This window comes from Macaca mulatta, chromosome 17, assembly GCF_049350105.2.
Source record: "Macaca mulatta isolate MMU2019108-1 chromosome 17, T2T-MMU8v2.0, whole genome shotgun sequence".
Classification (NCBI taxonomy): domain Eukaryota; kingdom Metazoa; phylum Chordata; class Mammalia; order Primates; family Cercopithecidae; genus Macaca; species Macaca mulatta.
The window spans coordinates 89,110,840-89,122,972 of NC_133422.1; the positions used below are offsets into that span (position 1 = coordinate 89,110,840).

Below are 12,133 nucleotides of genomic sequence, written 5' to 3' on the forward strand. Positions count from 1 at the left end.
ACTAAATTATACTCTTCTCTCCAATGTACAGACCCTACGTTTGAGTAAAAGTTCATAGACAGCCTTGGGTGCAGTGGTTTACATTCTTAGAGATATTTACTAGTATCTCATCCCTTAGGCTAAAATCTTTGGTATTTGAACTTGAACAAGTTCCCAGTTAAACCCAGGAAGAAAAAAAGGCAGATCATTGAATTATAGCATAAATATAACATAAGAAATTTAAAAGTAGCATTTATTATGCACCACACAATGCAAGTCTACATAGTTAAGTATAAATCAAATCATACATGCCCAAAAGACATTTATATGCTTTTGGTTGCCTATTCCATTGAAGATTTATGGCAACCCGTCTCTACCCTAAATGGCTTTAGAATGTAGATAAATCTGATTTCCACCTACCACTTGCTGAATACTTTCCTATGCTGCATCTAAATTACTTTTCCAATGTGTGTACATCTTTGTGGGTACTCTTGCTGTTGGACGGAATAATGTTTGCAATATCTTACTTAAGATAAGTAAGATATCATGCTCAATGACACCACTCTTGGGTGAGCAAAAGGTGTTTCCTGTTTCCCAGTAAGTTCCAAATGTCTGTAGGCTTTAGAGAAAGAGACCACAATACACGTCTATTCCCCAGTTTTGGTGTGGAAGAATAAAGCCACCAAACTGCTGGAATTAAATAATGAACTCGAAAATATTCAGGAATGCCTAAACTTGAAGTGAAATGCTTTGCGATGCCTCCTCCCCCTTTTTTAATTAGCAGACTTACTTGTCCTGGATTTCATTCCCTAAAGATGAAATTTCAATATTTTCAGAGTACCTTCAGGTAGCTATGAGCTTAACGAAATCACTGTTATGCCAATCACAGGTAGAAACAGAGATGGAAATTCTGTATGGGTTTCCTAAGTATATCAAAGGCCCTATGAAGGGGTTGTACATTTGAAGTAAGAGTTGGCAAAGAATCTGAATTTTTCAGCAAAACTAAGTGTTCAAACATTAAACTTTTTTTCACATTAGCAAAATTGGGCTATTAAATAATTGGAGTGCTCTCTGGCAGTTTTCCAAATCAGGGCTAATTTCCAGGTTAGTCCTATACAAAGGGGTCAATCCTATGCCACTAGCATCATCTTGTTAGCTATATCAGGAAATTCAGGAAATATGGAGGAAATCTGCTTTTCAAACCACAAAGAACTTCCAAAAGGTTTCATTCCATAATGATGATAGAATAGATGATGGTAGGAGCAGAGGTCAGATTTAAAATAAAATATCCAAAATGCTTCAAGGTGCCTTATATAACTGCTGGAAATACTGAATTCATTCTCTTCTTTTGAAAGCGCACCTGAGATCTTCCAATCCAGCATTATGAAGACTGCATATCTAATGACCTAATTTAGAATCAGCACTTGTCACAATCCATGCTCTAAATCATGGCAAGTTCCCTGGGGATGTCTACCTCTATACAGCAAAAATAATTCCTGAAAAAAGATAGAGGCCAAAGTTAGCCACCAAGGAGGACACAGCTGTTCTCCAAACCAGAGAGCAAGAGAGCAGATGGGACAGACCTTTGGTCAGAAATGAATCCAAAGGAGCATTTACCAAGGGCTAGGCAGAGAAAAATAGAATCCACTCTCAGAATTTGAAACCAGGTAGCGCTTGCAAAGGAACAAAGCCAGGCAAGAGAGAAAAGTTGAGGGCTCAGTCTCAATGCCAAGCGAGGAGAAAGAATAAGAATGTGTTTCTGCTGTGTACTCAAGCCCTGTCCATAAAGACCCAGAACTGCCTAGCAAGGGGAGATGACTTGGCTTAGGTCAAAACAGCAAATCCTAAGTCCTCCTTCATTTATATCTGTCATTAGAAACATTTAAACAGAGTCTAGATGAGCCTGTCAAGAATGCTCTGGAAGCATTGGACTGACCGTGAGAGCTCTGCAAAGCCTGTAAATTCCATGATTAAGCAATAAAACTACTCCTTGAAATCATTGCTATTTTTCAGTCTTGAAAAGTAAATAGTGCCACATTTTAGGTATCTTGGTGCAAAGTAATACTTTGACTTGGTCTGGCTTCCCAAGGAACAAATGAATTCTTGTGTTTTACTTTTCACTACTGAATTCAATAGATATTAGTTTAATGTCAGACTGTGTCATCTCTCAAGGACGTGTGGGATCCTACTGCACTCACATGCCTAAAATGTAATGCCATAGGGAGTGAGGCACAATCAGGACATTAGGTACAAACACAAAGATTTGAAAGTTTTTGTTGTTTTCTTAAAATCTGCTGCAAAAATCTAACCTGAACAGCAGTAGGAAGATATTTCTGATGTCTCCCTCATTTATCCCTATTTGAGGACCAGCATTTTGCCTGAAAAGGACCCCATCAGTGTTTTCAGGAGCATGCATGCCCTTAATATGGCGTGATCAGCTAGCCAAGAAATTCCAAGCCTGAAACCAGACAGGATTACTCAGACTGAACTTTTCAAGCCATTCCCAGTTCTCTACGAAACTCAACAAAACTAAGCATTGTGTTTTCAAACCTTCAAAGATTCACTTCCTACTTAAAAAAAATTTTTTTTATATCCTTCTTAATCTTTCCTATGAAACATGTGTTTGTCACCTTGGGAGTAATGTTAAAAGTACTGGCCGGGTGCCATGGCTCACACCTGTAATCCCAGCACTTTGGGAGGCTGAGGTGGGTGGATCATGAGGTCAAGAGATCAAGACCATCCTGGCCAATGTGGTGAAACCCCATCTCTACTAAAACTACAAAAATTAGCTGGGCATGGTGGCACATGTCTGTAGTCCCAGCTGCTCGGGAGGCTGAGGCAGGAGAATGGCGTGAACCCGGGAGGCGGGGGTTGCTGTGAGCCAAGATCACACCACTGCGCTCCAGCCTGGTGACAGAACAAGACTGTCTCAAAAAAATAAAAACAAAAAAATAAAAAGTACCACACCACCACAAAAATATATGTCATGTGGAAACAGACTAGAAGTTATCATTGGACTCCCTGGGAACACATGATAGAGCCCAAAATGTCGGAGTGGTTTTAGGTTGAATAGTGTCTTGAGGACTCTGTAAAGTGTTGGGTGTAACATATGGTCAAAGTCAGCGTTAGGGTCACTGACAAAGTGCATTCCACAGAACCCTGCTATCATCCCCAAGACTTATCTAGAAGTTTCCTAAAAGAAAACATGTTATTAGTACAAGCAGTTTCTCCACCAAGCATTACAAAACCTACCCAAACATTACATTATAGAGGGGCCAATCTGAGACATGAAAAATGACACCAAAGAGTTTCATAAACTCAGAATAAATGGAAAACTGATGTTCTAGTGAAGACAGTGCTAAAAGCCATTATCAGAAGATATGGATTACTTGCTCTAAGAATGTGAGGGAGGGAGATTGTGTTTATAGATATTTGGCCACATCAGAAAAAATAATATTCTATCTGAGACTTAGGAACTATAAATGCTCTCATCCCGAGTGCACGTGTTTCCCGAGGGAGTGAGAGAAGCTGTGGACAGGTACATTCACAGACCTTGTTTGATTACTGAAGGAGTATGCATGACTTGAATTCTGATGCGGGCTCACATGGTGAAGCAGATGACTTGGTGCTGTCAGAAAAGACCATTCTTCTCTACAGTAAAGTTAGATGAGGTCACTGTCTCCAAAACTGGATTATGTCAAACTCTTAGGTTGCAAAAATAGTTTTGTGTATGGTGACTTTGTGTTGACCAAGTAAAATGGCCTTGTCCCTGAGCACAACCAGCCTGCCTTCATTCCTTTAAACAGACTGTTTTCCAAAGCTTACCAATGACCTCCAGCCTATAAAATATTCACATTGGTTTTTTCCTTCAATATTTATTATTTAGAGTGTAGTCCTTTAAATATTCATCATATTTTTCTAAAGATATGGTATATATTATTTACATCTGGTTACATTATGTTTTCATCGTGATGAAATGGGCACATCGAAACTTTCTGAAGTCAGGAACAAATAGGGCGTTGGGCCAGGTGCACACAACATGTAGCCAGTGACGTGGATTTGCATCCAGGGATGGTTGAGGGAAAATGGCAGGTGGCCTTCTCACAGTGACTGCTCTGGAAAGATCCAGAGGAAATAAAGGGTCCAGGGTAGATGGACTTGGGACCTCCTGTGGTTGGGTAGACAGCCATGGGCTGAAGGAGAAATTCAAATATGTCTCATCAGAGAATTCACATGGGATACAAAAGCAATAATGGAGTTCACAAACACAACAACTCAGAATTCAACAGGTCACCGGCTTAGAAAACCAAAAGAAGGTGGTGGAATGTGTTTATGAGGATTGCAAAGACCTTTTAAGATGGGATTTATTCCATTTTTAGTTAAATTCTCATGCTTTTTCCTTAAGCCAAGATTGTTTTTGCGGTCCCCCAGGTGTCCCATCTTACCTGTGTAAATTACAACTGGAATGACATTTAAGACAACAGGAGTCTGAAATGCTAATTAGAAGATTGAGGGGATCATCTGAGATCTCTCTCTTCCTCTGGGGGTAATCGGGTCAAGGAAAATGAGTTTTGGTGTTTTGTTGTTTTTTTTTTCCCCCTAAAAACCTGAACGAATTGGTCCATGCCTCCTTTACTCTCTAAAGTTACATTTGGAAAGCAGTTGCTGGCAGGTAATCAATCATTTTTGAAATCTTACTTCCCTTAGCAGATCATCAGCAATGCTGTTCGTGTATTTATTCATTTGACAAATATTTATTAAGCACTGGTACACACAAAGCTCTGTTTACTGAGTCTCTGGCTGTGGAGCAGTTATTCCCTGGGAGCCAAGAAAGTACAGCTGTTCTTTAGCAAATGAGCAGCTGAAGATCAGAGTGGTGGCTAAAAGCCATTGCTTCTACATGGACAAAATCATCCTGTTCTTGGAGGTTAAAACTTGGGAGGCTGTAATGCATTATTTTTGTTTTTGATCCCTGGATGAAAATTATTAATTATTCTGCTTCCTAATCTGTCCCATGACAAGAGTTCAGCAACCACAAAAGAACAAATAGCAGCGAAGCCTTATTTGCTTGAGAAGGAATATGGTGGTGTTCCCTGGAAGGGAATTTCCAGACAAATTGATATGTGCTCCCACAGCCCTTTGCTTAGCTAGGACTATAATGTTTGTTCCGCATCAGTTACCCCCACCAGACAGTGCTACAAACCCTTCAAGGATAGCAACTGTGTACAAGTCATAGTTTGCATTCCCAGAGTCTACTATAAAACCTGTCTTATAAAAGGCATGTTAGAAGTGTTTAATGAAGGAATACTAGCCACAAAAGCCTTTTTTCTTATTTAACCAATGTTTTGGAACTTTTTCTAAACTGTACTACATTTTCTTGTCTCATTAAACAGATTTCATTGAATGTTATTGAATTTTTACTTGCTAAGTCACGGATTTAAAATATATGGTATGAGTCCCTGTGCCGTAGACTGATGATCTGCAAATATTTTTGGTCTTGCACCTCTATCAGCAAAGTATTCTGGATGATAGACAACCAGAATACCTATAAATATGTATACATAAATTGTAACATAAGCACTACCGAATTAACACATTCTGCACCTGATGAAATTTACATAAAAACAGAAAGTTTTGAAAGATGAGAAAAATATATTCTTTTTTATTTCTATTTTGTAATGTTCCAGATGTATCAAGAATAAAAGGAATATTATGCCTGCCATTGTATTGTTTACTTGTGCTTGCTTTGTTTGAAATGAAAGAAATCCAAAGTTTCTTTTCAAAAGCTATTTAAGTCCTATTCCATTGAATGAGTTAGTTAAAACTAATTAGTCTAATCCATAAATGCCTTAGCCAGTACATATGCTGGATCAATAAATGCCTTAGCCAGTACACATGCTGGATCAATACACCAGCAGCAAGTTAATGGTGGTGGAGGTGCCACTGCTGCCCCTCCCCACTATGAAAGTCTTACTCTGTCCTTGGGGTAATTGAGAAATGGCCATCCCTGTATGGACTGGTTGAAATATCAATCTCTAGATTAAATATTAGGAAAGCTTAATTCCTCTTGTATTTTTATACTTAGAAATAGGAATTCTAATCCTGAATCACATTGAATCTCTTGCACACCCCCAGAGATGCACACAGACTCCTGCCGGCAACCCAACACACATACTTCAAAAACCAAGGTTATCAACTATGGTCATAGTAGGCCTAGTGGTTAAGAGTAATGATTCCAGAATCTGCATTTGAATTTGAATCTCATCTCCATCATTAACTAGATGTGTGGCAAGTTTTTTAGCCCTTCTAAGGCCTGTTTCCTTTTTGTATAAGGGCATAATGATACTATTTTAGCACCGTCAGAGTTGTGAAGATCGAATGCGCCTGAGGGCCTCAGCTCAATGAAAGCTCACAGTTAATCCCTGTTTCTTAGAGTCAAATACTGCCCTCTGCTGAACCCAGGAAGGCTCTTAAAAGCCATGTGCCCTAACAACAAAGTCTTATCTGTTTCCCAACTTTTCATTATTTGTAACTTTTTCAATATTGAAATGGTGGGGAAAAAAATAGTAAAATGAACATCCATATAACCCTCATACAGATTGAATAATGGTTGACTATTTTGCTATTTTCAAGTAAGTAAAAGATGCAGTGACACATTATCCCTAAGTATCTCAGCGTGAATCTCCTAAAAGCAAGCACAGTCTCCTATACAGCCATGACATCATGATCACACTTAAGAAAATTAGCAGTTAGTCAGTAATATCAACTACTATTTATTCTACATTCAAAATTATCAAAGCTCTTACTTACAGCGGGGTCCCTACCTCCAAATCCAGGGGTCAGTTTCTCTTCCTTCCTTCCTTTTCCTTCCTTCCTTCTTTCCTTCCTTTCCTCCTTCCTTCCTTCCTTCCTTCCTCCCTCCCTCTTTTTTTCTTCTCTTTCTTTCTCTCTTTCTTTGTTTCTTGCTTGCTTACTTTCTTGATTTCTTCTTTCACCTGCCCTCTTTTGAAGCATTAAAGGCCAGTTGTCTTATATAATATCTCATCCCTAGATGTGTCTGATTATTTCTGGTGTTACTTAGTTTTTTCCTCTATTGCCAGTATTTCCTGTAAACTGATTTTTTTAAGTCAGAAACCTGATGGGATTCAGGTGAAATATTTGGAGCAAGATTACTTCTTAGGTAAATTAGTCATAGAAGAGTACTTAGATAGTTCTTTCTGCTCATTGGCTTTGCTAATCTCTTTGTTTTTAGCAATCATTCCACCTTGTCACCTTCCTCCCTCTTTAGCCTAATTTTACAGTACTGTAATGGTAGGTATGAGAAGGGCGCCCTCTCTTCCTAATAGAGTCAAGTGTTCATGGGCCTTTTGACAGGTCTTAAACTAGGAGTGTTTGTCTCTACTGACATCAGGAGTTGCAATTATCAGAACTCAGAATCAACTCCAGATAAATCCTAAAAGAGGGCTCATGTTTTCCCTATGGACCCCAACAGTATATGTTTGGATCGGATTCCAGAGACATAACAGGAGTTGTTGTTTAACTTCCAGAATCTATCAAATAGCACAGATGAAAAAAGTAATACTTAAATATTACTGGGATTACTAATATCACAGCATTACTAAAACAATATTGGAGCGATGGTAAATACCATTCACAAGTATTGGTAAGAGTTCATTTTTCCTAGAATAGCTCATTCAGGAATCAGAGAAAGGAAATTGTTACAAATTTTGTATGTTATCCCAAGTCTTTGTTCCCATCTGGTGTGTTATTAATGAATTAGGGCTCACTGTCATTTGTCAGTAATATATTTGTACTAACAGTGCTTGTTAAGAGAAGGCTTAATTCACAGTTGTGTACACTTAAGTTTCCAGGAAAAAAAAAAAAAAACACTTCATGTCTGGAGCTACAGCAGAGCAGTTACATATATTATTCAGAAATATCAATTAAAAAAATGAGAAAAATATTTCTAAATTATGTGCAAATTGAAAGGCCTTCCTAATACTGAAAAATAAACTGCAATCATTCAGACATAAATGAATCAAAGGTGTGTTCTTTTCCATTGGCTAAGAGTGTCCATTTTTTCAGCCGTCTGCCTCACCATCACCGTCTGCAGGTGAATTGGCCAGTGTTTCCGTGCAGAACGTTAAAACAGCATTTACATTTCTCACTGCTCCTTTGATGTTATCTCCTTCAATTGCACAATGAAAATGCACAGCTACCGAAATGCCAGAGGGAACATACTCTGATTATAAATGTGCTGGGGTGAACAATGAGAGGAAACCCACAGCCCGGTGATGGGCTCCTCACTTAGCCAAATACAATCCCACAGTGTTCTCGCACCCCTTTTGGGAGGATGAACACACAGTATTGTGACCCCAGCTAATTTGTGTTAACCATAGTCTATGACCTTGTAATAGAATGGGACAATTCAATCCATTATCTTCACCAACATTTATTGAGCACCTACTGTGTGCTTAGACCTGTGTGACCAACTCATCCTAGTTTACCTGGGACGTTCCCATTTTAACGCTGAAAACTCGTCACCCTGGGAATCCCCTAAGTTGTGGCAAATTTGGATGATTAGTCGCTTGACCCATACTGGACACTGGATAAAGATAAATTACAACCCTATATCTGCCAACAAGAAGCATGTTGTCTAAAAGAGAATCAGAAAAATAAGCCAATTATTAGAGTTTCAAGTGGTCAGTACTTAGAATCATCAGGAGGGCACTGGGCAGTGCAGAAAGCTGAATCTCAATCTAACCTGGGACCCGAGAATGCACTCCGAAGGAGACAGCGTTTGAGAATGATTTAAAGAATGAGCAGTGCAACATCCACCATTAAATTCTGCACATACTGAAAGGAGACACCTGTGGGACGGCATGCAACTTTGTTCTTTCTCTGAGTCTCAAAATCTGTGTATCTGGTTTAGATTCCCATAACCTGGAGGTAGGATTGTAGTACAAAATAAGCAGAAAGAGAGTGCTCATTCTTAGTTTGTTTTATTATGGGACAGAATAAACCTGACAGTATTTCAGTCCTAAAGGTGGTGGTCATTTTCTGAACCAGATGTAAATATATAACATGTATTTCTTTCTCTGAGGACTGTTTTGACAAGAGTGAGAATGAGTGGTCTATTGTGGGGACACCTTCAGTGGAGGTTAGGGCACCAAAGTGACACTACACAGAACAAATACAATGTGAGGAATTGTTTTTCACATGGTTTATTTTGAAATAAAAAAAAATTCAAACTTACGGAAAGTTGCATTTGTTTTGAAAAATTTTATACTCTTCATTTAGATTTACCAGATATGAAAAAGTTGTCACATTTACCTTTTCTCTTTTTGTTTATACGTCTGTATATTTATTGTTATTCTTGATTATTACTGAGCTGTTGTAGAGCAAGTTGTGGAAATTATACCCCTTTCATTTTAAACCCTCCAGCGTGTATCTCCCGAGAGTACAGCATTCTCCTGTGTTACCACAGTATGATTTTATATTCAGGAAATTTAACACTAACATAATACTATTATCTAATAGAGAACCAGCATACAAATTTTGCCCACTATCACAATAATGTCGTTTATTGGCAATTATCCTTCCGACCTAGCATTTACTTCAGAGCCCTCTGCCTGCATTTAGCTATTACGTCTCTTACTCTTAATCTGGAAGGACTCTTCAGCTTTGCCTTGTCTTTTATGATGGACATTGTTGATGAGTAGAGGCCAGCTGGTTTTCAGAATGCCCCCTCAGTCTCGGTTTGTCTGAGGTGTCCCCATGATTAGGTTCAGATTATGAATTTGGGGCGGCCTGAGTGACGTGTCTATCTTGGCACATCACATCAGGGGGAACACATGACCAATTTGTCCCCTTGCTTGATCACTCGGTGAAGGTGGCAACCTGCCAAATTTCCACAATGTAAAATTACTAGTTTTCCATTTGTAATTAATAAGCAACCTGTGTTACTAGGTACTTTGAGATTCCGTAAATATCCCGTTCCCCATCAAATGTTGACTCAACGCTTGTTTGCATCTGTATTTGTTTGCAAGGCCATCATAACAAAGTACCACAAACTGAGTTGCTTAAAACAGCAGACATTTACTGTCCCACAGTTCTGGGGCTGGAAGTCTGAAATCAAGGTGTCGGCCGGGCTGGTTCCTCCTGAGGGCTGGGAGGAAAGGATCCGTTCTAGGCCTCTCTCCTTGGCTTGTAAATGAGCATCTTCTTCCTGTGTCTCTTCACATTATCTTTCCTCTGTGCGTGTCTCTGTGCTCAAATTTCTCCTTTTTATAAGCACACATCATACTGAGTGAGGGGCCACCCACGTGGCCTCACTTTAACTTATTTATCTCTGTAATGACCCTATCTCAAACTAAAGTCACATTCTGCGGTACCAAGGGTTAGGAACTTAACATGTTAAAAGGAGGAAAAGAATTCAATTCATAACAGATGCATTCCAGCCATCTCTGGACTTTCCCAATGTTCATTATGAAGCCAAAATGAAATTAAATTCCTCTCTCTACCCTTTCTGCAAGTGAAAAGTCAGTGTTCAGCCTGAAGACACTTAAGATGCTGGCACTAAGCTTTTCCCGGCCATCCATCCACAGGGCTGTGAATTTTACACTTACCCATATTTAGAATGACTTCTCTTTCAGTTCTAGAGATTTTTCAGAGGGTTTGGTTTATTGCTTACCACCCATGTGTGTGCTGTAAGGGCCTGTCATTTGCACTAGAGCAGAAGTACCAGCAGCTGAATTAGTGGCAATATTTATTTTTTGCAGAAACAAGGAGTCCATTGGGAAAAGTATTTTTCTCTTGGTGCATTAGTGTTGGTACAGTTGTCTGACATGCAAGCAAATGAATTCTAGAGACTATACTTGGGGTGTTCACAATAGGGACTCTCAGCAGGAGAGGGACCCAAAGCCAGGCGTGATGCTTCGTAAGTTTTTAATTCAAAGGATTGAAGGACAGAAAAGATGGAAAACAAAAAGCCAATTACCTGAGAACTGTCGGCTAGAGGAGGACTGAGGGAGAGGAAAGGAGGCTTTCCCGGGCAATAAACCCTGCAGTGTGGTGTCTCTCTCTTAAAACTGTTAAAGAGTTCCTGCTGGTCACATCACAGGTTCTATAACCTTCGCCTGTGTACGTCCTTGAGTAGAAATGGGCAAAGCCTGAGCAGAATACTCACTTGCTTTCCCTGGTTTCTTGATCAGGTCACAGACATAAAAGAGAAATTGAAGCTCTCTAAAAAGGTCTGGTCAGCGTTACCCTACACCATCTGCAAGGACGAGAGCGTGACAGCGGGCACGTCCAATGAGGAGGAATGCTGGAATGGGCACAGCAAAGCCAGGTGAGAGTGACTCGATGTGTGCATGGATGGGGGCACAGCACACCCAGCCTTGGAAGACTCTCTTGGCACAAATCTGCAGACCTGTTTATGCAAAAAGCAACAGAGGGTGGAGGGGCAAGTCATCACTTAGCAACAGCTGTTGGGAGTGACAGGTTTGATGGGCACCTGGGAGCACTTACTCTCAAGGTGCCATTAAGCATGGAATCCTTGTTCAGAACGCCTTGCCTCTGGATGAGGACAGAGGAACGGTGGCAGATGCCAGGTTTCAGACACCCTGAGATCACAAAGAGCCCTTTTATGTTCACTTAATGGCTTTAAGATACTGAAGCTATTTTTATGCATAGTTAAATTTCCAGGGCTCTTTTGTTTTCATCACAAGTTAAACAGGAAATGAAAATTCAACTGTTTTTTTTTTCACCCTAATTGGGAAAAAAATTGAAGTATTCATTAGCAAGGTAACAGAAAATGTCTGAGGGACACTGAGAAACGGTTCTAATAGGTGACACACTTTGGGAAGTCCCATCGGAACCTCCTGACAAGAGACAGCAGTTTTCATCATCCTGCTCTGCTGACCAGTGCTGTGGGGACTTGATATGGAATTTCTGAATTTTTTGATTCAGCCCAAAAATGGGCTTGGCCTGGATTTTCATAAGGTGGAGAGGCTGGATGGGAGGACTGGTTGGAAGTTGGCAGGCAGGGCAGGACACAAGGACAGGAATCTGCCAAAGCCCTCAGCAATGGGGTTGCAGGTGGATAAAGCAGCTGGTAAATTGGACTCGAGGAATCTTTGAGGATTGACCAGTG

At 39.9% G+C, this 12,133-nt stretch overlaps 1 protein-coding gene across 2 annotated transcripts in view; it reads left to right on the top strand.

The window, feature by feature from the left end:
• Positions 1-12,133, top strand: part of GPC6 (glypican 6) — a 1,173,136-nt gene that overhangs the window by 1,135,518 nt on the left and 25,485 nt on the right. For both annotated transcript variants that reach the window (XM_015121307.3, XM_077973856.1), the window contains one exon: positions 11,193-11,329. In XM_015121307.3, coding sequence (XP_014976793.3) covers positions 11,193-11,329 — 137 coding nt within the window. The remainder of the gene's footprint in view (positions 1-11,192; positions 11,330-12,133) is intronic.